The sequence below is a fragment of the Neomonachus schauinslandi genome, chromosome 9 (assembly GCF_002201575.2).
Source record: "Neomonachus schauinslandi chromosome 9, ASM220157v2, whole genome shotgun sequence".
Taxonomy (NCBI): Eukaryota; Metazoa; Chordata; class Mammalia; order Carnivora; family Phocidae; genus Neomonachus; species Neomonachus schauinslandi.
In genome coordinates, this window is record NC_058411.1 from 97,691,760 (window position 1) to 97,719,475 (window position 27,716).

The window sequence follows — 27,716 nt, forward strand, 5'->3', positions numbered from 1 at the left end:
CTCATACAAAGAAAAGTTTAAAGAAATCCTGTCAGATTCATAATCAACAATGACTTTGTTTGGAAGACCAGACTCCCTTCCAATCTCTGTATAATTTCAAATGGGAGCATCCAAGCCAGCCCAGCTCACTAGTTGTTTCCACTAATTATGGAGTTGGGCAGGAGGTGCTGTTTTCCTGATTAAAGAAACCCAAGGCAGTACCCAACTACAGTATGATATTAAATAAGAAAAGTAGTGTAAGAAGACTTAAAAACAAGAAACCTACTATTCAAATGTTTCAACTTTTACTGCTTTACCCAGCTTAACTGAGTCAGTGAAGACTATAGCTAATAATTTGAGTAATATTCTGTGAAAATTAACATCACAACAAAACCCTCCACACCACCATCTATTTGTAGTAAAATATCTGCAGAATTAAATGAAACTAAGCTAAATAATACAACAAAATCAAAATTAATTAGGCCAAATAAAAATGAAAAAACTAAGAAACAGTAACAGATGACAAGCTGAACAGATCAGCTATGAAATGGTACTTTTTAATAAACAGATAACCACAAAAATTACTAAGATCTGTAAACAGAAATGTGGTCTCAAAAAAGGACAAGAGAGAAGAAATTACAATGAAAAATAAACACAGTGAAGCAAAATGATTTACCTAAATTTAGAGAGAACAGACAGAACCCAGTCTCCTAGCTCCCAAAACAGTGCTCTTCCCATTATGCCATGACAATTACCCAAAATGATGTCTAAATATTAAAGAGTAGAATTCTTGGGGCGCCTGGGTGGCTCAGTTGGTTAAGCGACCGCCTTCGGCTCAGGTCATGATCCTGGAGTCCCAGGATCGAGTCCCACATCGGGCTCCTTGCTCAGCAGGGAGTCTGCTTCTCCCTCTGACCCTCCCCCCTCTCATGCTTTCTATCTCATTCTCTCTCAAATAAATAAAATCTTAAAAAAATAAAAATAAAAATAAAAAAATAAAGAGTAGAATTCTTTTAGAACTCCTCTTCCAAAAAAATGGATTCCAACAATACAAAACCTCTACTAAGATGCAGGAAACATTTCAACTTCTTATCAGAAACATCTTAGAAAAAGCTAGGATATTACAGTATATAATATTTAGTAGAATAACTACCAAATGCACTGAACCTAGAGTCAAAAGGTCTAGACTCTGGGTTCTGTGTGATTCTGGGTCAGTCACAAAGTCTCTAAATCCAAGTTTCTTCATCTGCAGAATGGAGGTAATAATACCTACACCTCAGAAGGGTACTGAAATAATCAATAAAACCAATTATATATTATTCCCTATAAAAAGATACAATGTTGGGTGCCTGAGTGGCTCAGTTGGTTAAGCGTCTGCCTTAGGCTCAGGTCATGATTCCAGGGTCCTGGGATGGAGCCCCACATCGGGCTCCCTGCTCAGTGAGGAGTCTGCTTCTGCCCCACTCCCCACCTCCCTGCTTGTGCTCTCTGCTCTTTCTTGGGCTCTCTCTCTCAAATAAAATATTGGGGAAAAAAAAAAAAAGAACAAAGATCCCTTCTCTTTTCCACTCTGGTCCCCATTCTTCTGTCTCTCCCTAGCCCCTTCCCAACAGCTCTTAGAAAAAGGTTTCTAAGAACTGGAGTTGGGGGTTTAACATAGAGTAAAGGAAGAGGGTATCAGATGAAGAACCTATGACAAAAATACAAGTCATATGTCTGACTTTCAGTCGAGAACTTTGCCCGCTGCTGTTCAGTAAAATGAGCAGCACCATAAATGGTGGTCCAAATATCAAAATAACTAGATATAAAGGCTAACTGTCCTCCAATCCCATTACCCTAATTTAATCATGAGAAAAACATCAAAGAGACTGCAACAGAGGGGCATCCCACAAGATACTTGACCAGTACTCCTCAAAATTGTCAAGAATCATCAAAAGCAAAAAGTCTAAGAAACTCTAATAGTCAAGAAAAGATTAAAGAGACATGATAACTAAATGTAATGTGGTTTCTTGGATGAGATCCTAGAACAAAAAAGAGACCTTAGGTAAAAACTAAAAAATTTGAATCAACTACAAACGTCAGTTAACAATAATGAAACTATAGGTTTGTTCATTGTAACAAATGTACCATACTAATACAAGCTGCTAATAATATGTATGGGTGGGGTGTACATGAATTCTCTATACTATTTGCTCAATTTTTCTGTGAATCTAAAACTATCCTAAAAATACAGTCTATTTTTGCATCTATAGACATGAGGCTATCTGAAGATTTTAAAAAACTGACCAAGCTCCTTCAGGAGCATTACATTCCTAATGAACAAAAGTCTGAAGCTGAAAATGTAAAACAGTTTCTGGTTTGAAATCATCCAATCACTTGCCCAGAAGCCATTCTATGAGTAAGTTTCCTTAGAGACAAAAATATGAATATGGTAGTCCTCAAACTTGAATGTGAATCAGAATCAGCTGGAAGCCTTGTTCAACCAAAGACTATTGCGCTTTACACCTAGAGTTTCTGATTCAGTAGACTTGGGTGGGGTCCATAAATTTGCATTTCTAACAAGTTCCCAGGTGATGCTGATGTTGTTATAGTTAAGGAACACACTTTGAAAATACAGTAATTTAGTATACTAATGGTAATTTACAACAAAGAATCAAATGAACCCTTGAATTTTCACAGTACTTACTAATGAATAAGTAGAAGAAACCATAAACTTTATAATAAATCATCCAACTTATTCAAGAAGAGGAAAAGAAATTTCAGAATATACAAGTTATAAAACGTAAAATTATCATAGGAAAGAGTGAGATTATACAATCTGCTGACAATGCAAGTAACACAAAACCAGGACAGATCAACCTAAGAGACAAATATAAATCTCCAAAAATACTGTACTATGATATATAGTTCATGACATAAATTTGCACCTTAATGACATCATGAAAATGTGGAAGAAAAACAAAAGAAGCTTTGAAAATTGTGAAAGTAATATTCATTGCTCACTTTAAAAATAAAGCAAGAAATATAAAAGCTAAAATATACTACTACTTAAGATGTTAAAATATACATCACAGATCAAACAATAAACTAATTAAAGAACAGGAATAGAAAAGCTTCCCTTACCCTGCATAAAGCATTCTATCTTTTAAAAAGATAGAAACGATGCATCAGAAGAAAGAGATATTACCATATATAGCTCAGAAGATAACAGACTACTGATCAAACTCTATATGGCAAAATTTATATTCAAAGAGTCTGGGATTGTTTCTACCCAATCTTTCAACTAATAAATTTGTGTTTCTCTAAACTAGGTTCCTAAATTTATTAGACTGTAAATTACAGTCCCCCTACCCCCACTGTAAGGGGAAGGGGATTATCCTATCCCAGTTTTGTTAGTGACAACAGTTTCCATGGCTAAGGCAAAGACCCCAGCAGAGTTTGGGCCCAGGTGCTGAGGTTAGTGGAGCTGGGGGTACTGGGGCCTCCTGCTTCCATCTCTTTTCAGACAACACTTACCTTTTGTTAAAATAAAGGCTATAAATAAAATAATAATAAGGGCAGTCTTTCTTTTCTACCTACTGCTTCTGACTGGGGTTTCTCTGCTCTCTATCTCATTGCAGAACAGAAGCAAGAACATAGTTTTCCCCTTTTAATTCTAAGGACCTCTTTCCCAGAAAAATATTTTTTTTAATTAATAACATTAACTTCTATGAAAAAATTAGTATTTCATTTTTGTTTTCAGAAATAAGTACCACTTTTTCCTCATGAAATTATTTCAGCCACTGAATGTACCAAATGTCAGGCTATCTCCCTGTTAGTACTCATTTCAAAATAAAAAGCTACTCCACCTATTTTTCTACTTACACTATGCTTATGACTCTTGCCTAACTCAAGCTCTTTAAATTAAGATATTGTACAGGCATCAGTTTCTACTATACTTTTATAAAATTCAGTGTGCCCTGAAACTTGCTTGTTTCAAGTATTAAGCCAAGACATAGTTGGATAAACTACCTGAAGGTGCTCCAACCCAAGCCAGACCAAGAACACCATCATCAAAATCTCGGTCTGTGAAGACATAGGCCAAACAGTAGTCATCATGATTCTGCTCAGAATTCAATTCCAGAAACTTCTCCACACCAATATTTGGGAAACGGAAGGGATTTGTAGAGTCCTTTTCATCAGCAGTTGTGTTGATCTAAAATCCAAGACAACTATTTAAATAGGCAATTAATGTTAGCAGAGCCTATGTGTAAAGTCTTTGCTCACCTTCTGCATCCGCCTGGACAATATGCTTGGAACCCAAGGGAAATCAGGCCTGAATTAAGGCTTCTACAACTGTTCCCACTGCCCCCATCCCTGAGCTGCTCATAGAAACCAAAAAGAAAAAAAAAGAAAAAAAGGAAAAAAGAAAGGCTGAGTAGGAGAATTAAAATTGAGTATGTTAAAAATTTCTGGGCAAGTATTGACCGAATTTCTAAACAATGAACACTTAGGATGGAAAAACAAGTTCTGCTTTCAAAACTTCTAATAAAGGAAGTACAGTTTCTCAAATTTAATCATGTGAGCAAGTCTCTTTCAGTACTAATCTCCTGCACATGGTGGAAAGTATAAGGATATAAACCCCTAAATTTTAGCTAATTACTAGAACATGAAATTGATATCAAACCCAAGACCGTCAATTCAACAGCCAAATCATTTCCTTGGTTCTGCTTGCCTAAAATCATAGGAGTCAAGCCCAACAAAATGCAAGTTCAATTTTTTTCCCTGAACGTGGGCAAGAATTTTTTTTTTTACTCCCCATTCTCTTCTCTCACTGTATCAAGCTCAGTTCCTCCAGAATGTTCTTTTGATACTTAGCTACTGTACTCCTAGTGCAGGTTCCTCCTTCACAATCTGAAGAATAATCAGTTCTACTGAACTGATTCTACTTGTTCTACTAAACAGAAACTTCATTTATTAGCCTCTGCCTCCTTTCAGAGACCCCTGCCTGTCCTCTGAAGTTCTAGAACAATTTGGCTTTCCCCAAGTAAGTCAGAAAATTACTATACAACTGTTGATACAGAATAAAAAGGGATATGCATGAAAGTAAACATTTTTTTACAAGGCAGTCCTCAGTCTATTGAAAATGTTAGTAGTAAAGGGAGGATATAACAGTTGATAAAATGGTAACTGCAGGTCTTTCTAGGTTCCACACCCTTCAGTAAAACCAAGAGACTCAGAAGCAGGATCGCAAAAACACTACTGCGGGCAACTGCTTAAGGACAGATTTATGGTTTATCTATTAACAACTAAAAACAATCAGTAATGGTCATCTAACACAAAAAAATCCAAAAGCAATCACACTATATATTATAAATAGCCCATGCTTAGAGACATGCTATAGATGGCTTTTTCCCACTAAATAGTGAAATGAAATTCCTTGAGATTTTTTTAATATTGGCTACAAATAAAAATTGTATCTAAGTTGTAGTTACCTATATTAAAAATGAGATAATATTTAAGTGTTTACTGATATAAATTTCAAATTAATGGGTCAGAAGGAATCTTCAGATGAGATTTAGTTAAAAGCTTGAAAACAACCAAATGCCACACTATCCATTCATATACATGCATTTCTTCATAGTGCAAATCATTGTACTAAAAAAAAAAATGCTTCACTATAATTTGTTCTGGTATTCTTTACTTTTCACTAGCTTGCATTTTATTGCTTTGCCAACTAAACAATAATTATTATCACTTTTACTTGCTCATTTAAGGACTTCAGTTACTCTCAAAATACATGAAAGCAACTGATTATGAACAATTCTTATATTGTTTATCTACAAACCACACTTCACCTTAAACTCCAATTTAACATTTAATCATATTACTAAGGGCCATCTTTAACTATGCTATTAAATATATAACATGCATGAACAAAAACTATGAATTAGTCAATCATATTTTAAGAAAATTAGGAGCACAAATATAAAGAAACCTTATGGCAAATACTTTTGTAAAATGATTTTTTTTTTTAAACTCAAGCTATTTATCTAGCTTTATCAATTCAGATTCTTAAAAGCCTATACACATAGAAAGAATTCACATTTGGAAAATTTATTAAACAACCCAATTTTTTTTTTTTAAAGATTTTATTTATTTATTTGAGAGAGAGAATGAGAGACAATGAGCACAAGAGGGAAGAGGATCAGAGGGAGAAGCAGAGTCCCCGCTGAGGGACTCGATCCTGGGACTCCAGGATCATGACCTGAGCTGAAGGCAGTCGCTTAACCAACTGAGCCACCACCCAGGTGCCCAAACAACCCAATTTTGTTAGTAATTTAATATCTACTTATTTAAATCTATAACATTAAAATTAATCATGAGTGAACCTGTGGCTCTAGGTGAGCATTTCTCAAAATGTGTTTTACAGTTCTTTGGACTCTCAGTTGACATTAATACAGAAAAGGTTCCATGGTCAAATTAGTTTTGAAAATTATGAGTTTCTCTCCTGAAGGACTTATCAAAATTTGAGATATGTTAGTCTGTACTATGAATTTACAAGAAGAGAGCATAGTACTAAGTGTTTTTCCAACTTCCAATTTTATTTAACCATTCTATCTATCCTTCCCTCCTCTAGAGCACCAAATGGGACACACACTGAAAAATACTGCACAAGGCAAATCTTTAAAAACTGGGAAATGATAGGGCGCCTGGATGGCTCAGTTGGTTAAGCAACTGCCTTCGGCTCAGGTCATAATCCCAGAGTCCCGGGATCACGTCCCGTGTCGGGCTCTCTGCTTAGTGGGGAGTCTGCTTTTCCCTCTGACCCTCCCCCATCTTGTGCTCTCTCTCTCTCAAATAAATAAATAAAATCTTAAAAAAAAAAAAAAAAAACACCTGGGAAATGATAAGAGGGGTGCGGAATGTCAAGTACTCTATCTGTAGTTCTTGAGAGACTAGGGCTTTCTAACTGGCATGTTAATCAGACAGAATACAGGATGACAGTACCTCTTTTGCAGTCCAGATTAAAGCCCTATAGATTTCATTTTTATGATAAACCTAGTATCCCTGTGTGTGTCTGTGTGTGCGTCTGCGCATGTTGTGTAAAAGCCAAGAGTAAAGATAAATGATCAGCAAAACAATTTAAACTATTAATGCATAAAAATGAAGTAAAAAGCATTTTTCTTTTTATAAACACGGTCCTTATTGTTTCTCTTTCTTAAAGTTCTGAACTATTGAAATTCCTTACTCTTATTCGTTTCACCATGAAACTGATGTTACGGATTCCAGAGAAGTCTGTAGTCTGGTAAATCGTATCAATCGCTTTAACATGACTGGATATCTATAGATTTAAAAAAAGAAGAACATTTTAGAGCAATATTAAAACGTGAATAAGGCTGTGAGTTTCCATTTTCTGAATCAACAATGTTCCACCACACTCAAATTTTAAAATGTCTACATCATATACTGGATGAAAAGATGAAATAGATTAGTGAGCTGGGGCTAAGAGGGAAGATTCTGTACCTTTTCCAGACTCTTCTCCAGCCAGAAACAAACATCACTCTTACTTCAATCATATAAAACTTTGTTTCCTCAATCAATCTTGCAATGTCAGACCTCCGTGCCTTTTCACATGCTATTTCCTTATGCTTAGAGTATCTTTATCCATCAGATTCAGTTCAAACATCTCCTGTAAGAACTTCCCTGATAGGGGTGCCTGGGTGGCTCAGTGGGTTAAGTGTCTGACTCTTGATTTCAGCTCTGGTCATAATCTCGGGGTCGTGGGATCGGGCCCCCACATCAGGCTCTGCCCTGGGCGTGGAGCCTGCTTGGGATTCGCTCTCTCCCTCTGCCCACTCCCGTGCCCCACTCCCGCTCTCTCGTACTCTCTCCCTCCAAAAAAAAAAACAAAAACAAAAAACTTCCCTGATAATGTCAAGATATGCAGTCATTCTCTGACTTTAGTCTTTCTATTGCTGCACTAGTACACATAATCTTTAAGTTTTGTTGACCACTTATTATATACTAGGCACTGTTTTAGGTGCTGGGGATACAACGGTGAAAAACAGAAAAGGTCCCTATAAATTTACAAAGATTTATTCTAGATGGTGATGGGAGAGAGGAAGTAATGCAAATATAAATAAGATACATTAAGATTTGCTAAATTCTAGGGCACCTGGGTGGCTCAGTTGGTTAAGCGTCTGCCTTCGGCTCAGGTCATGCTCCCAGGGTCCTGGGATTGAGTCCCACATCAGGCTCCCCTTCTCTGCGGGGAACCTGCTTCTCCCTCTCCCTCTGCCTGCCACTCCCTGTTTGTGCTCTCTCTCTCTCCCTCTCTGTCAAATAAATTCTAAAATATCCCACCTGGTCTTTCAGTCATCTGTGTACTTATCCTACATATTTTATAATTATTGAAAATATGGTTTTGTTTTTTTCAAAAAAGGGATATGCCTTAACTTTAATTCTTAGAGGAAAATAGAGGTGTAATGAAACAGTATGAGAACTCCTAAAATAGTAGCAAAATTATAAATACCTGGGCAATCACAGCTTCTCGTGTTCCATAATATTTAAAGAACAGATGATCAGTCTGAATATAAAGCTGACAAGTATTTCTTTCAGCTGAAGTTGTACGTTTTTTCCTCAGGTGTTCTGGACCATTAACAGCATGTTCTTCTTGAGGTGTCTATATGTCAAAAAAAAGTCATTTCTGATAATTAGTATGCTTCACTATTATTATAAATTTACATAGCTAAGAACACACATTATATAGACTTTCACATTCTATTTTATTATGGAACACCACAGGTATTCCCCCACACCGTTAAAAATTCTTCATAAACCTCGCTTTCAGCCTCATAACATTCCACTGTACAGATGATCTGTAATTTATTCAAGCAATTCTTTCACTTTTAAACATTTTCAAAACCTACCTTTTAATATGTGTAATCATTTAAATATAAAGCAAGTCTTATAGTTGTTTATAGTACTTTGATATCTAGTCTTCTATCTCCCTCTAATACTCAATCTATTACCCACCCCTGTCAGATCGATCCCCTAAATACCTAGGGAATATGCCCCTTAACTCTGGCCAAGCTACCATCACTTACTACCTAGAATACTGCAATAATAGCAATGTAATCCATCCATATCCACTACTGGCCTTCACTCTATTCTCCATACTGTATGCAATCTTTTCAAAATGCAAATTTGCAAATATTACCCACCTGTACAATAGATTTCAAGGCTTCCTCCTGCTCTAAGGATAAAGCCCTAAATCCTTTACATGTGCCACCAAATCAGCATTGCAGTTTCTGCTTACCTGCCCAGTTTCTTCTCATTCTATATTATTTCAAAGAGAGAGACTATCTACCACAGAACTCAACTCTTGCTCTCTGTGCTACACTAAACAGGCCTTCTTTCCAATCCTCCAGCATCGTCTGTCTCCTGACACAGTCTCTGCATACACTACCATTGTCTCTCCTGACCTAGCTAACTTCTCTCTTCCGACTTAGCAAAGGTCAATTTATCCATCATACCACCTCACTGAACCATATTCCCATGTCCCTTACATAGTGCGACTTTAGTTTATTATGTGGTGATTGGTTTAATTTCTGTCCCTAGCCCACCATCATTACTTCAACCACTAGAATATGAGCTCCAGAAAGAAGAAACTACCTCTGTGTTTGCTTCTCAATATACTGCTATCACCTAACACAGACTTGGCAGGCAAACAGTAGATATTCAGTATGTATTTGTTTAAAGAATTAGCACTGCTATTGAACCCAAGCACTTAAACATTTGCTGACATCTAAGAGCTCCATTTTAAGTGAATTTTGATGACACAGTAACAGAGAATTCAAATTAAATTAGATTTTAAGCCACAATTCCAAATTTACACTCACATTTTATACTTTCCTTCTCCCTTGACAACTCCATGTTTGTTCTCTCAGTTACTGCCTTCATTTTACCTTTATCTATTTTCACTGAGTACAGCATTCTAGGATGGCAATTACTCAGTTTCAGCACACTGCACTGTCTTCTGTTTTCAACAGTCTCCAATGAAAAATGAGCTGTCATTTCAACTGCTGCTTCTTTGAAGGTGACTGGACTTTTATTATTGGTTGCTTTTAAGAGTATATATCTTTTGGTTTTTAGACTTTTCTAATAATATGCTAGGGTGTTACTTTCATTGGAAAGTATTTATCCTACTCTAATTGCAGGGTTTACCAAATTTGTTGATACCCTCTATCATATTTGGAAAACTTTCTGCCATATCTGTCCCTATTTCACTCTCACTTTTTTCCCCCTGAGATATCAATTATACATATGCTAGACCTTTTTAAGGAATCCCTTATCTCTTATATCTTTTTTGTATTTTTCTATCCTTTTGTTTCTTAGTGGTTCACTATTTTCTTATGATATACCATCCAGCTCTAAACCCACCAAATTCTTAATTTCTGCTGTTATACTTTTCAATTCTAGAATTTTCATCAGGCTCTTTTTTTTTCATTCTCAGTTTTCTGCTGTAATTTTAAATTCCATCTTTATGTACTTGACCATGTTGAAGTCTGTATCTGATCATTTCATTATCTGGAAAACTTTAGGTTGTTTACATGTCTGGCATCCCAGCTAGAATGTAAGCTCTCTGAGGGTGTATACTCTGTGTCATTTATTCTTGTATCACTGATGTTTAATATACAATAGTTTTCTCCTCTTGTTCTTCCATCATGTTGTCTTGTTTGTTCATATGCTTATTATTTTTAACTGAGTGCCAGACAACGTAATTGAAAAACCTCAGATACAATTTTAGGCTTCAGGTGATGATACCTTTCTCAAGACAAGATTTATTTTTTCTTCTGGAAATCAGTTAGGCTTGATGCACTAGTAATCCTAGATCACCTTACTCTAATTAGACATCAAGCAGCTGTGATACAGAATTTTAATCCCTGTGACAGAAGGAGGTAGGACATTTTTTGACTCACCCTTACTCCCAGGGAGTAGCCCTTCAAGATCCCAACCTAAAGCCCTTCTGAGAAGGCCGTAAGTACTATTTTTATCCTTAGCCTCAAGAATCTGCAGAGTTCTACTCAGCTTCTCAGTCTCTCAGCTACCTTATCGGGAACTAGAAAATACACCTGGAGAAAAGATGCCCCAAAGGCCATGCTCACTTGTCTAGGCATTCTCATATTTTCCTAAGATCCAGCCCCATAATTCCTCACAGCCTTGTTCTCTCTCCAATGCCTCCAAACGCACACACAAACATGCACATGCAGACACACATATAAACATACACATAGGTACTTTTAAATATTTATATTTAAAAGATTTATGGGGCGCCTGGGTGGCTCAGTTGGTTAAGCGTCTGCCTTTGGCTCAGGTCATGATCCCAGGGTCCTGGGATTGAGCCCCACGTCGGGCTCCCTGCTCGGCAGGAGGCCTGCTTCTCCCTCTCCCACCCCCCCAGCTTGTGTTCCCTCTCTCGTTGTCACTCTGTCGGATAAATAAAATCTTAAAAAAAAAAATTGTATTTCGGGGTGCTTGTGTGGCTCAGCCCCACATCTGGCTCCTGCTCAGCAGGGAGTCTGCTTCTCCCTCTTCCTCTGGCCCTCCCACCAGCTCGTGCTCGTGTGTGCACACACGTGCACGCTCTCTCTCAAATAAATAAAATCTTTTAACCAAAAGAAAATTTTATATTTTGAGGCCAGGTTGGTTTTTATTAGCTGTTCTAAGCAGGAAAAGGATTACTCTATTTCTTGAAAACAATTCCTTATTAGTTTTATGTATTGTGAATACTGTCTCAAAGTTTATAACTGTCTTCGCTTTAAGGTGTCTTTTACTCTTAATTTTCATAGAGTGAAATATATCAAATTTTTTATAGTTAAAAGATTTTATGTCATATTCAAAGTATTTCTCTACCCCAAAATCCAAAATATTTTTAAATATCTTTTCAAATGCTTTGCCCATTTTTTAACTGGAGCTCATGCATTTTTTTTAAGTTAAAATAGTTCTTTGTATGTTCTAGAGAAGTTTTTGTCAGATGTACTGCTGACATTTTTGCACAGTCTCTGGCTTTTTACATTTTCTTTTTTTTTTTTTTTCATTTTTTTTTATTATGTTATGTTAATCACCATACATTACATCATTAGTTTTTGATTGGCTTTTTACATTTTCTTAACTGTGTCTTTTGAGATTTTAATTTGACAGAGTCGAGTTGATTAAATTTTGTTGGGTATTTTTGTATCCTAAAAAACTGTTGCCTATGCCAAAGTGACAAAAGTTTCTCTTTTTCTAGAAGTTTTAAGTTTTAGTCTTAAGCATACAGATTTATTATCTATTTTCAGCTCATTTTTATATAAGGTGTAGTGTACAGGCTAAGGTTTGATTTTTTTTTTTTCTATATGGATATCCAATTAATTATGCCAGTACCATTTGTCACACTGCTCTTTCTCGGGACTTTTGTGAAAATCAACTGACCCTATGGACACTCTCCTTAGGTCAAGAGGACACTATCTTGACTACTGTGGCTTAAAATCAAAATCCTCTAGCTTTGTTCTTTTTTGAAAATTCTTTTCGCTATTCTAGGTTCTTTACATTTCAGCCTAACTACGAGAATCAGTTTATCAATTACAGGATAAATCCCCATTGAGATTTTGATAGGGGTTGCACTGACTGACTCTACAGAACAATTTGGGGAAAACTGACAATTTGGGGAAAACTGACACACTGAGTCTTCCAAACAATAAACACAGTTTATTTCTGCATTTATTTAGAAAGTTAATTTTTCTTGGCAATGTTTTATAGTATTCATATATGTCTTGTGCATATTTTATTAAATTTATTCGAAGTATTTTATATTCTTTTTTTTTTTTTTTTTAAGATTTTATTTATTTATTTGAGACAGAGAGCACGAGAGGGAAGAGGGAGAAGCAGACCCCCTGCTGAGCAGGGAGCCCGATGCGGGACTCGATCCCGGGACTCCAGGATCATGACCTGAGCCGAAGGCAGTCGCTTAACCAACTGAGCCACCCAGGCGCCCGTATTTTATATTCTTAATGATATTTTTAGAGGGATTTTTAAATTTCATTTTCTAAATGTTCATTGGTATTTTATAAAATACGACTGATTTTTTTCATACTGACTTTGTATCTATCCTATATCCTTGGTAAATTTACTTATTAATTTTATAACTTTTCCTAGATTCATTAGGATTTTCTAAGCATACTCTCAATGTCACCTACAAATAAATGCAGTTTATTTCCTTTACAATCTGTATGCCTTTCATTTCTTTTTCTTGCCTGATTATGCTATGATCATGATGTGTTATCTTCTTTTATATATTGCTGAGTTTGACTTGTTAATATTTTGTTTAAGAAATTTTGCATATATATTTCTAAGGTATATTGGCTTGTAGTTTAGTTTTCCTGTAATGTCTTTGTCTGGTGTGGGCGTCAGGGTAATGCTGCTCTGACAGAATGTGTTAAGAAGTTTTCCCTTCTCCTTTATTTTCTTAAGAGCTTTGTATAAGATCGGTATTTTTTTCTTTCTTAAATGCTTAGACTTCTATTGTGAAATGATATCTGGGCTTGAACACTCCTTGATGGAAAATTATTAAGTATCAATCTAATATCATCATATACACACCTACTATTCTATTTCTGTTTGTTTTTCTTAATTTGTATCTGTAAAGGAATTTGCCCATTAAATTGGCTGTTAAATTTATTGGCTCAATGTGCTCAAAATTTAAACTACTAATGTGTGTAGTAATATCCCCTTTCATTCCTGGTACTGTTAATTTGTGGTTTCTCTTTATTTCTTGATCAGACTAGATGGAAGTTTATCAGTTAATCTTTTCTACTGATTTCCTCTTGTTTTTATATCATTGATATCTCTCTTACTTGTTACTTGATTCCTCCTATTTACTTGGTTTAATTTGTACTTTCCGGTCTAGCTTTTTAAGGTGGAAGCTTATGTGACTGATTTCTAGAACTTTCTTCTTTTCTAATATGATCATTTAAACTTCACATTCTTTGTTGTTAGCAAATGTTTCCTGTGCACTCTTCACTTCTTTGTATAGATCTAAATTTCCATCTGGTTTCCATCCTTTTTCTAACCAAAGAACATCCTTTAACTTTCCTTGCATTAAATTTCTTTCAGTGATTATTCAGCTTAAGCTGAATCTAACAAATTTTATTATTTTGTGTTTTTGTTATTCACTTCAAAATAGTTCTCAACTGCATTATTTGATGTGACATAATTTCTAAAAATTTCAGAATTTTCCAGATTTTTTGTTATTGATTACTAATTCAATTTCCTTAAGACCCAAGAACTTATTCTATATAATTTCAATCCTTTTAAACTTATTGAGACTTCTTTTATAGCCTAGCATATGTTAGCAAATGTTCATGTACACTTGAAAAGAATGTAGATCTGCTACTTTTGAGTGGAGAGCTCTATAAATGTCAATTAGGTCAGGTTGGTTCAGAGTGGTGTTCAAGTGTCCTATATCCTAACTGGTTTTCTGTCTACTTGCTCTATCAACGTATCAGTCAACTTCTCTACTCAGAAATAAGTGTACCTCCAACTATAATTTGTAGATTTTTCCAGTTATCCTTCCAGTTTTGTCAGTTTTTGCTTAATGTATTTCACAGCTCTATTACTAACTGCATTATTAACTAATGTTTAGGATTATTTCTCCATGATAAAGTAAAAGGTCCCTCCTTGTCCACAGTAATATTCTGTGAACTGATACACCTTCTTTAATATTAATATGGTCACTCTAACATTCTTATGATTGGCATTTTATGATACATGCTTTACCATCCTTTTAAACTATCTGTGTCTTTACATTAAACTGCATTTCTTTTAGCAAGGAAATTGAAGCAGTAATCAAAAATCTCCCAACAAACAAGAGTCCAGGACCGGATGGTTTCCCAGGGGAATTCTACCAAACATGTAAAGAAGAATTAATACCTATTCTTCTGAAGCTGTTTCAAAACATAGAAATGGAAGGAAAACTTCCAAACTCTTTCTATGAGGCCAGCACCACCTTGATCCCCAAACAAGACAAAGACCCCACCAAAAAGGAGAATTACAGACCAATATCCCTGATGAACATGGATGCAAAAATTCTCACCAAAATACTAGCCAACAGGATCCAACAGCACATTAAAAGGATTATTCACCACGACTAAGTGGGATTTATCCCTGGGCTGTAAGGGTGGTTCAACATCTGCAAATCAATCAACGTAATACACTACATTAATAAAAGAAAGGACAAGAACTGTATGATCCTCTAAACAGATGTAGGAAAAGCATATGACGAAGTACAGCATCCTTTCTTGATTAAAACTCTTCACAGTGTAGGGTCAGAGGGAACATACTTCAATATCATAAAAGCCATATATGAAAAGCCAACAGTGAATATCATTCTCATTGGGTGAAAACTAAGAGCTTTCCCCTTAAGGTCAGGAACATGGCAGGGATGTCCACTATCATCACTGTTGTTCAACATAGTACTAGAAGTCCTAGCCTCAGCAATCAGACAACAAAAGAAATAAAAGGCATTCAAATCCGCAAAGAAGTCAAACCCTCACTCTTTGCAAATGACATGATACTTCATGTGGAAAACCCTAAAATTGCTAAAACTTATACAGAAATTCAGCAACATGGCAGGAAATAAAATCAATGCACAAAAACCAATTGCATTTCTATACACCAACAACAAGACAGAAGAAAGAGAAATTAAGGAGTCGATTCCATTTACAATTGCACCAAAAACCCTAAGATACCTGGGAATAAACCTAACCAAAGAAGCAAAGGATCTGTACTCAGAAAACTATAGAACACTCATGAAAGAAACAGAGGAAGACACAAAGAAATGGAAAAATGTTCCATGCTCATGGATTGGAAGAACAAATACTGTTAAAAGGTCTATGCTACCTAGGGCACTCTATACATTCAATGCAATCCCTATCAAAATACCATCAACTTGGGGTGCCTGGGTAGCTCAGTCAGTTAAGCATCTGCCTTTGGCTCAGGTCATGACCCCAAGGTCCTGGGGTAGAGCCCCACCTTGGGCTCCCTGCTCAGTGGGGAGTCTGCTTCTCCCTCTTCCTCTGCTGCTCCCCCTCCTTGTGCTCTCTCACTTGCACTCTCTCTCTCAAATAAATAAAATCTTTAAAAAAAAATACCATCAACTTTTTTCACAGAGCTAGAACAAATAATCCCAAAACTCGTATGGAACCAGAAAAGACCCCAAATAGCCAAAGGAATGCTGAAAAAGAAAACCAAAGCTGGTGGCATCACAATTCCAGACTTCAAGCTCTATTACAAAGCTTGTAATCATCAAGACAGTATGGTACTGGCACAAAAACAGACACATAGATCAATGGAACAGAATAGAGAGCCCAGAAATGGACCCTCAAGTCTATGGTCAACTAATCTTCGACAAAGCAGGAAAGAATATCCAAAGGAAAAAAGGTTCTTCAACAAATGGTGCTGGGAAAATTGGACAGCCACATGCCAAAGAATGAAACTGGACCATTTCCTTACACCACACACAAAAATAGACTCAAAATGGATGAAAGACCTAAATGTGAGAAAAGAATCCCATCAAAATGCTAGAGAACACAGGCAGCAACCTCTGTCACCTTGGCCGCAGCAACTGCTTGCTAGACAGGTCTCCAAAGGCAAGGGAAACAAAAGGCAAAAATGAACTATTGGGACTTCATCAAGATAAAAAGCTTTTGCATAGCAAAGGAAACAGTCAACAAAACCGAAAGACAACCAACAGATTGGGAGAAGGTACTTGCAAATGTCTTATCAGATAAAGGGCTAGTATCCAAAATCTATAAAAAACTTATCAAACTCAACACCCAAAGAACAAATAATCCAATCAAGAAATGGGCAGAAGACAAGAACAGACATTTCTCCAAAGAAGACATACGAATGGCCAACAGACACATAAATAATTGCTCAACATCACCTGGCATCAGGGAAATACAAATCAAAAGCACAATGAGATACCACCTCACGCCAGTCAGAATGGCTAAAATTAACAAGTCAGGAAACAACAGGTGTTGGTGAGAATGCAGAGAAAGGGGAACCCTCTTAACACTGCCGGTGGGAATGCAAGCTGGTACAGCCACTCTGGAAAACAGTATGGAGGCTCCTCAAAAAGTTGAAAATAGAGCTACCCTACAACCCAGCAATTGCACTACTGGGTATTTACCCCAACGATTATAGCAGCAATGTCCACAATAGCCAAACTATAGAAAGAGTCAAGATGTCCACTGACATCTGAATGGATAAAGAAGATGTGATATACAATGGTGTATATATATGTATGTGTGTGCGTATATAATGGTGTGTATATATATATGTATGTGTGCGTATGCATATACACATACGTATATATGCATACACACACGTGTGTGCAATGGGATACTACTCAGCCATCAAAAAAATAAAATCTTGCCATTTGCAATGATGTGGACGGAACTAGAGTGTATTATATGAAACAAAATAAGTCAATCAGAGAAAGGCAATTATCATATTATCTCCCTCATATGTGGAATTTAAGAACCAAAATGGAGGATCATAGGGGAAGAGAGGAAAAAATCAAACAAGATGAAATCAGAGAGGGAGACAAACCATAAGACACTCTTAATCATAGGAAACAAACTGAAGGTTGCTGGAGGGGAGGGGGTGGGGGAATGGGGTAACTGGGTGATGGACATTAAGGAGGGCATGTGATGTAATGAACACTGGTATTATATAAGACTGATGAATCACTGACCTCTACCTCTGAAACTAACAATACATTATATGTTAATTAATTGACTTTAAATCTATAAAAAAATGTTTTTAAACTACATTTCTTTTAGACAGATTTGGTCTTGCTTTAATCACTCTTACCATCTCAGCTTTTTAAATTAATGTGGGTAGTCCATTTACATTTAATGTAATCATCAGCATGGTTATATTTAAACTTATTTTATTTATTTTCTATTTATCCTATATGTTCTTTTTTCCTTTTTTTTTTCTCCTACCTTCTTTTGGATTAATTGAGTATTTTAAACTCCAGTTGATCCTTGAACAACCCAGGGATTAGGGATGCCAACCTCTCACACAGTTGAAAATCTGCATATAAACTTTGACTTCCCAAAAATTTAAATACTAATAGTCTGCTGTTGACTGGAAGCCTTACTGAAAAAAAAATAGTTAACATATATTTTGCATACAATATATATTATATACTTTATTCATATATAAAGTAAGCTAGTAAGAGAAAATACATTTATAGTGCTATAATTAATGTACTGTACAGTATCTACTGAAAAAAAAACCACATATAAGAGGACCTGTGCAGTTCAAATCCATGTTTTCAAGGGTCAACTGCACATTTGATTTCCTTTATTGACCTGTTAACTATATCTCCTTGATTTTCTTTCAGTGGTAACTCCAGGGCAGGGGACATCACTGTAAACATCTTCTTAAAAGGACGATAGTAAATACTTAGACTTTTGGGCCACACTGTCTCTGTTACAACTACTCAACTCTACCAATGTAGCGCAAAGGCAGCCACAGACATGCACCTGTGAATGACTGTGGTTGCATTCCAATAAAACTTTATTTACAAAAACAAGCAGCTGGTCCACGGGCTGTAGGTTGCTGAGCTCTGCACTAAGGTTTCCAATACCCAACTTTTTAATAGCAGAGTCTACCTGCCAAAATTATACCACTTCTTGTATAGTGTAAGAAACAACAATATATTGCCACTTTCCCTCCTCCTATCTTTCATGCCATTATCATAAATTTTGATTCTTCGTATATTATAGACATTTTACATTAATATTTTAATTATCTCTTAAAGAAAATATTTAAATGATAAAAATGTCCTTTATATTCTACCTATGTATTTACTATCTTTTTAAAGATTTATTTATTTTTGAAAGAGAGGGCGTGCATGTGAAGGGGGGAAGTGGGGAAGACAGATGGAGAGAGAGTCACAAGCAGACTCCACACAGAGCATGGAGGCTGATGCAGGGCTCGATCCCACAACCCTGAGATCCCCACCTGAGCCAAAACCAAGAATCAAAGGCTTAACCGACTGCGCCACCCAGGCGCCCCTATGTATTTACTATTTTATGCTCTTCACTTCTTTGTATAAATCTACATTTCCATCTGGTATCCTTTTCTACCTGAAAAACATCCTTTAACATTCCTTGCAATGTAAATCTCCTAAAGGCAAATTCTCCCAGCTTTGTCTAAAAACGATCTTTAATTTGCGCTCATATTTTAATATTATCTTCACAGAATAAAGAATCCTAGTTTGACAGTTTTTCTTTCAACACTTTACAGATGTCATTCCATGTATGTCTTCAGTTTGCAATGTATGATGGGGAGGCAACAGTTTTTCTTATTATTTGTTCCCTGTATGTAAACATGTCTTCCTTTCTATGGCTGTTGTTTTTTTTTTAAAGGATTTTATTTTTAAGTAATCTGTACCCCCAATGTGGGAATTGAACTCAACCCTAAAATCAAGAGTCACATGCTCCACTGACTGAGCCAGCCAGGCACCCCTCTTATTTCGAGTGATTTCCAGTAATTTGATTTTAATGTGTCCTGGTATGATTTTGTGTTTATCCTGCCTTAGTTTCACTGAGCTTCTTAGGCTTTTTTTCGTATCTTAAAATTCTGGAAATATTAATTTTTCAAATCTTTGTTCTACATTCCCTCCTCCTTGGACTCCCAATTATTTTCTCTCTGTGCTTAGATTTGGGTTATTTCTATTGTTTTATTGTCCTTTATTCATGTTTTCTTATGTTAGCTTCTGCAATAACTAATTTGCTCTTAAGTCCATCCATCAAATTTTTCAATTCAGAAAATGTACTTTCCACAGTTCTTTAAGTTACATTTGGTTCTTTATTATAATTTTTATTCTCTGTTTTCATGTTTTTCTGTAATTCTTTGAACATACTAATAATGGTTGCTTTAAAGTCCTTGCATGCTAATGCCTGTAATTTCTGGTTTTGTTTCTATCTCGGTGTTTTCTTCTCCTGACTATAGATTACATTTTTCATCTTTTTGTCATCTAGTAATGTTTTTTGAATGCTAGACGTTATGAATGTTTACATTGTTAAGTATCTGCATTCTTTGTCCTCCTTTAACAAATATTATTGAGCTTTATTCTGACAGGGAACTAATTTACTTAAAAATCACTTTGATCTTTTTCAAGCTTGATTTTTCAGCTCAATAAAGGCAGGTTTGAAGTAGTCTTTAGATGAGGTCAACCTACTCCTACCATGGCTTGGGATCTCTACCAAGTGTAATTTCTTACAGCTGTTCAATTTATATACTTTCCAATACTTTGTCCTTCCTGGTAATTGTCTAATACAACCCTCACCCTCTGCACACACAGGTTAGTTTACAGCTAAGACTCAGGGTAACCCCTATCCAGATATCTGGAGCTTTTTCCCAGTGTAGTCCTCTCTTCTCAGGTACTCTGTCCTAAGACCAGATACCTCAGCCTTCCTAAACTTTGACCTGTCTTCAACTCAGCAGAATTGCTATGTACTTCTCACTTTTCTCAAGATCCCCTTCCCCTGTGCCATACCTAAAATTTTGCCTCCAGTCAAAAAAATCAGGGAAATCACAGAGAGACTTATTTCCACCCTCTCGGGGGTCTCAGTCCTTCACTGCCTATTGTCCAATGTTTTGAAAATAACTGTTTCAAATATTTTGTTCAGTTCAGTCTTCATATATTTACAGGAGGTCTAGTTGGATTACCAGTTACTCCATCACAGCTAGAAGGAAAATCTCCACCTACTTTTTCCACTAAGCATTTCACATTTTTCATTTTAGACATTTAATACTTTAATAAACCTGGAGTTTTGTTTTGTTTTAAATATAATATAAGATGGAGACCTAACTTCATTTTTTTCCAAATGGACATTTTTTTCTGGCTCCAATTATTCAATGATCTCTACTTTTCCTCACTGATTTGAGCTTCTACCTCTACTATATAACAAAGTTTCACACATGTATCGGTCTTTTTCTGAGTGCTCAATTTCATTCCTCTGGTCAACTTGTTCATCCTATGCTAATATCATACTCTCAATTATTATAAGTTTCAATATCTTCCAGGGTAAATCCCTCTTTCCTGCTCACCACCTTTAGGGTGGGCCCTACTTCTTCTTAGCCTTTACTTTTCTGTATAACATTTTCAACCCACCATTATGCTGTGAATAACCATGTTGTAATTTATATTGGAATTGCAGTGAACCTACAAATCAATATGGGGAAAATTGATGTTTTTATGGTATTAGGTATTATTTTCCACAACTATGGTATATCTCTCCATTTATTTAAAATCCATCTTCTTTAACTTTTCTTCTGAAGTTTTATAATTTTCCTTATACAGGCTTGTAATTCCTTGTTACAATGATTCTTCAAATCATGATATTCTTGATACTATTATTAATGATGTCCTCTTTTTCTGGTAGTCTGCTGATATAAAGAAATGCAACCTACTTTTGTATATGAATGTTTCATCTAGCCACTGCTAAACTCTCTTATATTTAGTATTCTGTAGTCTTGTCCTCTTTATCCACATTACCAATACCTTAGTACAAGCCACTATTCTTTTTTTTTTTTTTTTTTAAGATTTTATTTATTTATTTGACAGAGAGAGAGAGGGAATACAAGCAGGGGGCAGTGGGAGAGGGAGAAGCAGGCTTTCCACTGAGCAGGGAGCCTGATGTGGGGCTCGATCCCAAATGACCTGAGCCGAAGGCAGACACTTAACAACTGGGCCACCCAGGCGCCCACAAGCCACTATTCTCAATTGAGTAACTGAAACACTTCAAATTAGTTTCCCAGTCTCTAGTTTTGTACCGTACCCTGGAATTAAAAATTCTTCACTGGTCTTGCTATCTCTCTGTTCCTCCTGTCTTCCTAACTCTTCACAGTCAACCTAACTTCTGCTTATTCTTTTAATTTCTAATTATTGCCTTCAAATACTTCATAGGCTAGATTAACTACTCATTTGTGTACAGTATCACCCCATGCTTAATCCTCTTCTATCTCTTACCACTCTCAATTGTTTCTCTGTGTCACCAATTAAACTACAACTGACCCTTGAACAAACCCTTCATGGGTCTGAACTGTGTGAGTCCACTAATATGCAATTTTTTCCATACATAAACTACCATACTGTAAATGTATTTTCTCTTCCTTATAATTTTCTTAATAACACTTTTTTATCTAGCTTACTTTATTATAAGAATACAGTATATAATACATATAACATATAAAATATGTTAACTAACTGTTCATTAACTGTTCATAACAGTCGTACTGAATGGATACAATAAGGTATCCAATCAACAGGAGGCTATCAGTAGTTAAGTTTTTGGGAAGTTAAAAGTTATATGCAGATTTTCAACTGCACAAAGGTCAGCACCATGTTGTTCAAGGGTCAAGTGTTATTAATTTTTTGAGAACAAGCTTTCATGTTCATCTCCACATACTCCCAGAACCTACCAGTCTCTGACATATGGCAGAAGATTGACACATAATTATTCAACAAGTACAAGAATAAAATCTCACTTGTACTTGAAAGATGCACCTGAAATGGAATTATTTGTGTCATTTTGCAGATCAAGAAATACACATATCTGCATTTGTGACTCAAGAAACTCAAGCAACATTACTCCATCTTACTACTTTTAGAAAAGATGCCAAAATACATAATGTTATACCATAAAAATAATTTTTTAATTTTAAATGTATTTTGAATTAACTATTTTTTTAAGATTTTATTTTTTGACAGAGAGAGAGAGAGAGACAGCAAGAGAGGGAACACAAGTGGGGGGAGTGGGAGAGGGATAAGCAGGCTTCCCGCTGAGCAGGGAGCCCGATGTGGGACTTGATCCCAGGACCCTGAGATCATGACCCAAGCCAAAGGCAGACGCTTAACGACTGAGCCACCCAGGCGCCCTTTGAATTAACTATTTTTAACAAGGTCAAAAAAAAGAGTAAAAAAACAATAGTCAAATGGTGAAAAAACTTAATATATGAAAAGCAGAGTTGGAGCCCCACACTGGACATAGAAATTACTTTAAAAATCAATTAATTAGACAAACAAATATATGTGTGTGTGTGTGTGTATCAAAAGCCTTGTGATTTTTATTATAGTGCCTAACCATCTCAGTTTGCTTAGGAACACATGATTTTTAGTGTTAAACTAGAGAAGTCCCAGGCAAACCAGGGGAATTTGGTCGCTCTAATTTTCATACTAATACAAATACTTATATTTATACAAAACACATGTTCAGACTAAATTTTTCATAACTTGACAACAAAACATGTAAGACAGAGTATATTTTGGACATGTAACTTAATGTTTTTTGAGTCACACGTTTTTTGAGTCACACATTCCAATCTCAGCACCATGTCTTTATTATAGGCAAGTTACCTAGCCTTTTGAACATTAAAAAATATAAATTATTTCTCCACAGTGGTATAAATCTTTCAGAAATTCTAGAATATACATTTTTAATGCAGAAACACATGCCCAGGTTCATTTCCATTTCTTAAATGCAAGCTAGTATTAAAATCCTTACCTGTGTTACTTCCTCTACACCAGTCATCTGGTACTTCCTCATCCTTTCAAATACTGAATGATCTGCACAGCCCCCCTGTGGACCATATTTATGGGGATAGTCTAAAACACAAAGAAGTAAGGTCATTACTATCATATGTCTAGAGATTACTAAGTATCTTATAAATGAAAAATTAACCGTCACAATTAACGAAAGCCATAGATGCTTACTGAGCATCCTCATTTTAAAAGCTGGCAGGTTCGTTAAGTTCTCCCTCAATAAAACATCACTGGTCTCTAGATTTTTGTCATAAAGATGATTTGTGAATTCTAAAAAAAGGACAATAATCATTCTTCATTCTAGGTTTAACTTTCCCAACCTTTCCTGCTTCGGATATATAAAGTATGTTAATACTGCAATTTACTTCATTTCATCATTTATAACTTTCCCTCCAAACACATTAAATTTCCTATGCTGCAAATGTACAACCCAAGCTGAACTACAGTTAGACTAATATAATATTCTACATAGCTTGAATTCCTTCAATGAATACCAACTGGCTTCAAGGAAAAGTGACCCAGAAACATGCTCCATGGCATAGTAAAAGCAGAGTGAGTTTAAATTTCTTCAAAATGTAATTCAATTGAGTGCTTTATAAGCCAATAACTATTTTATCATCATTTGTTTTCCCTTTATAATTAAGCAGTGATTAATTTATCTGTAACTGAATTGGTTCTATTTCTAGATAGCTGTTCCATTTTAGTTTAGTCATTTAAAAGCTTATTCCACTCTCTCAAATTTCATACTTCTCCCTTGCTAGGGTTCTTATTCATGAACATATTTTATAATATAATCAAGTTACCATAATTAAGAGAACTGTCAAGATAAAATACCAAGACATGGGTGAGAGGGGAAGCACTGCAAAATCCTTAAGTAGCTTAAGATATAGTAAAAGAATTATAATTAGAAACACTGCAGGTGGTTTCTTAAGAAAATCTAGAACCTAAAGTGGATACTAGTGACCTATTTCTTTGGAAATGCTAATTACATAGTACAACACAAATTTAATCTAGCAGTTAAGAGGGAGGGGTTATGGGACAACCTACATTTACTGATATTAACAGTTCTGACTTAAACTTTAGTTTTTTATCAGAGGTCAAGACTGCAAAAACTGTAAAATTCCAATCAATAAATGTGAAATGATACTTAAAATGTTACCACATTATAACTCCACATGTATAAAGTGATTTAGGTAAGGATCATTAATGGGTATTAAAACCATAAGGTGAAAGATATGAGGTAACAAGATATTCAGAGTCTCTGAAAGTATCACTCCATAGATTATTTATTAATTATAAAGGACACCAGTACCTTCACACTAAAGATATAGTAATTCTCACTTCATTTACCAAGTAATCAAGCTAAGCACGACCAGTAGCAGAAAAATATGTGCCTCTGATGTGATGCAGTAAGGAATGCCCAGCTTTCCCTATACAATACTGACCAAATATGTTCACTGAATCTAATCATGAATAAACAATCAGACACAGACACAACAAAATGCAGAATATCCTGTAAGTCACTGACCTAGACAAGTAAAAAAATGGCAATGTCATTTAAAGAAAAAAAAAAAACAGAAAAAGTTGATAACTAAGGGTAGGGGAGCCTGGTAATTAAGGCACTAAAAGAGACAATAAACAAATGCAAAAAAGGCTTTCTTAGGACTACTGGAGAAATTTTATTACAGACTGGATAGTAAATGATATTACTGAATTAATTTTTTTAGGGGTGAAACACTACTATAGCTATTTATGAAAATGTACATATTCAGGGGCGCCTGGGTGGCTCAGTCATTGGGCGTCTGCCTTCGGCTCAGGTCATGATCCTGTGGTCCTGGGATCGAGCCCCACATAGGGCTCCCTTGCTCGACGGGAGGCCTGCTTCTTCCTCTCCCTCTCCCCCTGCTTGTGTTCCCTCTCTCGCTGTGTCTCTCTCTGTCAAATAAATAAATAAAATCTTTAAAAAAAGAAAATGTACATATTCTTAGGGAGTGTGTGTTTTAGGGGATGTGTTTAGCAATGAAGTTTCATGATGTCTACAACCTATTTTCAACTAGTTCCCCAAAAAGTGTTGGAGGGGTGCAAAAAAAAATTTTTTTTAATGGCAGATCTGGGAGAAGGATATTATGTGTTTATTGCACAATTCTTTTAACTTTTTTTAAGTTTAAAATTTTTCAAAATAAAATTAGGACTAAAAGACTGCAATGTTGGTAGAACAAATGATTTCAAAGTGGCACTGAAGTGCCAAATGAGAAAAAACCTAATATGTATATTATTTTAGCATTTCAAAGGTTGACTTTGAGAAAGTAAAACCATAACACCATCCAACATGTATCTAGTAAGAATCTGCCACAAAGGCTGAAAAGTTTTCCAATGTAATATGCCCAGATTTTCAATTCTCACCTTCTAGAAGATTTGGGGTTATAATCACCACAATACCTTCCTCTGATAATATAATTTTAACCTGAAAATCTAGCTTGCCTGAACCACCAGGTGAAGATGTTCCTCCATGCCAAGAACACTCATTTTAATAAACAAAGAAAAAATATACAGTCATATTCATAGGCAAGTTTATACACATACTTAAGTACCTTTTTTAGTTAACAGAATTTAGATCCCTTGGAACTTTGCTACTTATTTTAATTGTTGTTATAAAGCCATGTTCATAGTTTGATATCATTTATACATCCATAATTTTGTACTATTTTATTTTACCCCCGTACTAGGATAGTCCAGACTCCAGTAGTTAAGAATGTGGACTGATTCTCTGGCTTGTTTTCCCTTAACTCATGGCTAAGAAAATGGCTTATCTATTTAAGATAACAATGTATATGAGGAGGAATCCTTCTGCTGACCCTGGCAGCAACTAGGCAGGTAAGTAAAAAATACACTCAGATTACTGATACATAAAATATTTTGCCATATAAAAATGGATGAAACTAATTTATATATTTTCAAAACTTTAGTTTCTGTTCCAATGTGATAAGCAACTAACTTACTATTCAATTAATATGTTATGTTCTTATTTTTCCACTAACAGGTCAGTTTATGGTGCCTTAATTTAGATTTGTTTATTAAGTCGGTATTTAAGATAATAAGAATCTATTTTACCACTTACCTTAGGCCAATTTAAGTTCAGTGAAATAAATGCATATTTACCATTTGATGAAATTCTTATAGTTGAATTAGACATCTCCCAATACACACACAAAAAAGAGCTATTTTGACACCTGAGACTAATATAACACTGTATGTTAACTATATGGGAATTAAAATTAAAACTTTAAAAAAAGAACTATTTCAAACTACAGTTCTGATTTTATCATGACATTTCTTAAAACTAACTTAATAACCCCCAAACTCAAACTGCTATCTCTCACACAGAGACATTAACACAGACACACAAGCATGGACACCGATGACACCACTCCCAAATAAAAAACTATTTAACTTATTAGCCTTTTAAAGGACAAGCCCTGTGATTAAATCATTACAATCAATTTTCAGATGAACTTTCCCTAAACATCTACCATACCTGGTCTCCTCATCCCACATGCCTCACCACTACCAAAAAGAAAAGAAGAAAAGAAAGAACGAAAGAAAGAATAATGGGGGCAGAGGGAATAATTTGTTTACCAAAATACATAAATGTCCCCAAAACCCTTCATATCAGTTTATCACTTAGCCAATAAAAAAAAGTTTTTAACTATTCAAAAATTTTATTTGAAAAAAACAATTTTTCTCTTGGCATAGTTGGGTAGGCATTGACCAACAGGTCCTCATTATCCTGCATACAAAGCTACACTGGATTTCCCAGCTCCCTTCCAAGTTAGGTGTGATATATAACCAAGCTCAAGTTGAAGGAACATGAGCAGTAGGGAAGTGCATGAGACAGGATCCTCCATGCTCTTTTCCCCTTCCGAATGGCTGGTGGGAGACAACCTGGGAACAGCATGAAATAAAGTACCCTGGATTCCTGAATTACTTATTGAAGAAAAGCTGCCTGATGAGGAATACTCACCTTAAACTGTTAGATAGTGAGAAATGAGCTTTTAGAGCATTTTGTCACTGAATTTGGGGGCTTTTTGGT

The 27,716-nt window shown here is 35.5% G+C and overlaps 1 protein-coding gene across 2 annotated transcripts in view; it reads right to left on the reverse strand.

The window, feature by feature from the left end:
* The window catches only part of ADAM10 (ADAM metallopeptidase domain 10), a 135,257-nt gene that overhangs the window by 35,554 nt on the left and 71,987 nt on the right, over positions 1–27,716 (reverse strand). For both annotated transcript variants that reach the window (XM_021694055.2, XM_044918316.1), the window contains 4 exons: positions 23,589–23,689; positions 8,495–8,644; positions 7,211–7,303; positions 3,991–4,174 (listed from right to left, as the gene is read on the reverse strand). In XM_021694055.2, the coding sequence (XP_021549730.1) occupies positions 3,991–4,174; positions 7,211–7,303; positions 8,495–8,644; positions 23,589–23,689 (528 nt within the window). The remainder of the gene's footprint in view (positions 1–3,990; positions 4,175–7,210; positions 7,304–8,494; positions 8,645–23,588; positions 23,690–27,716) is intronic.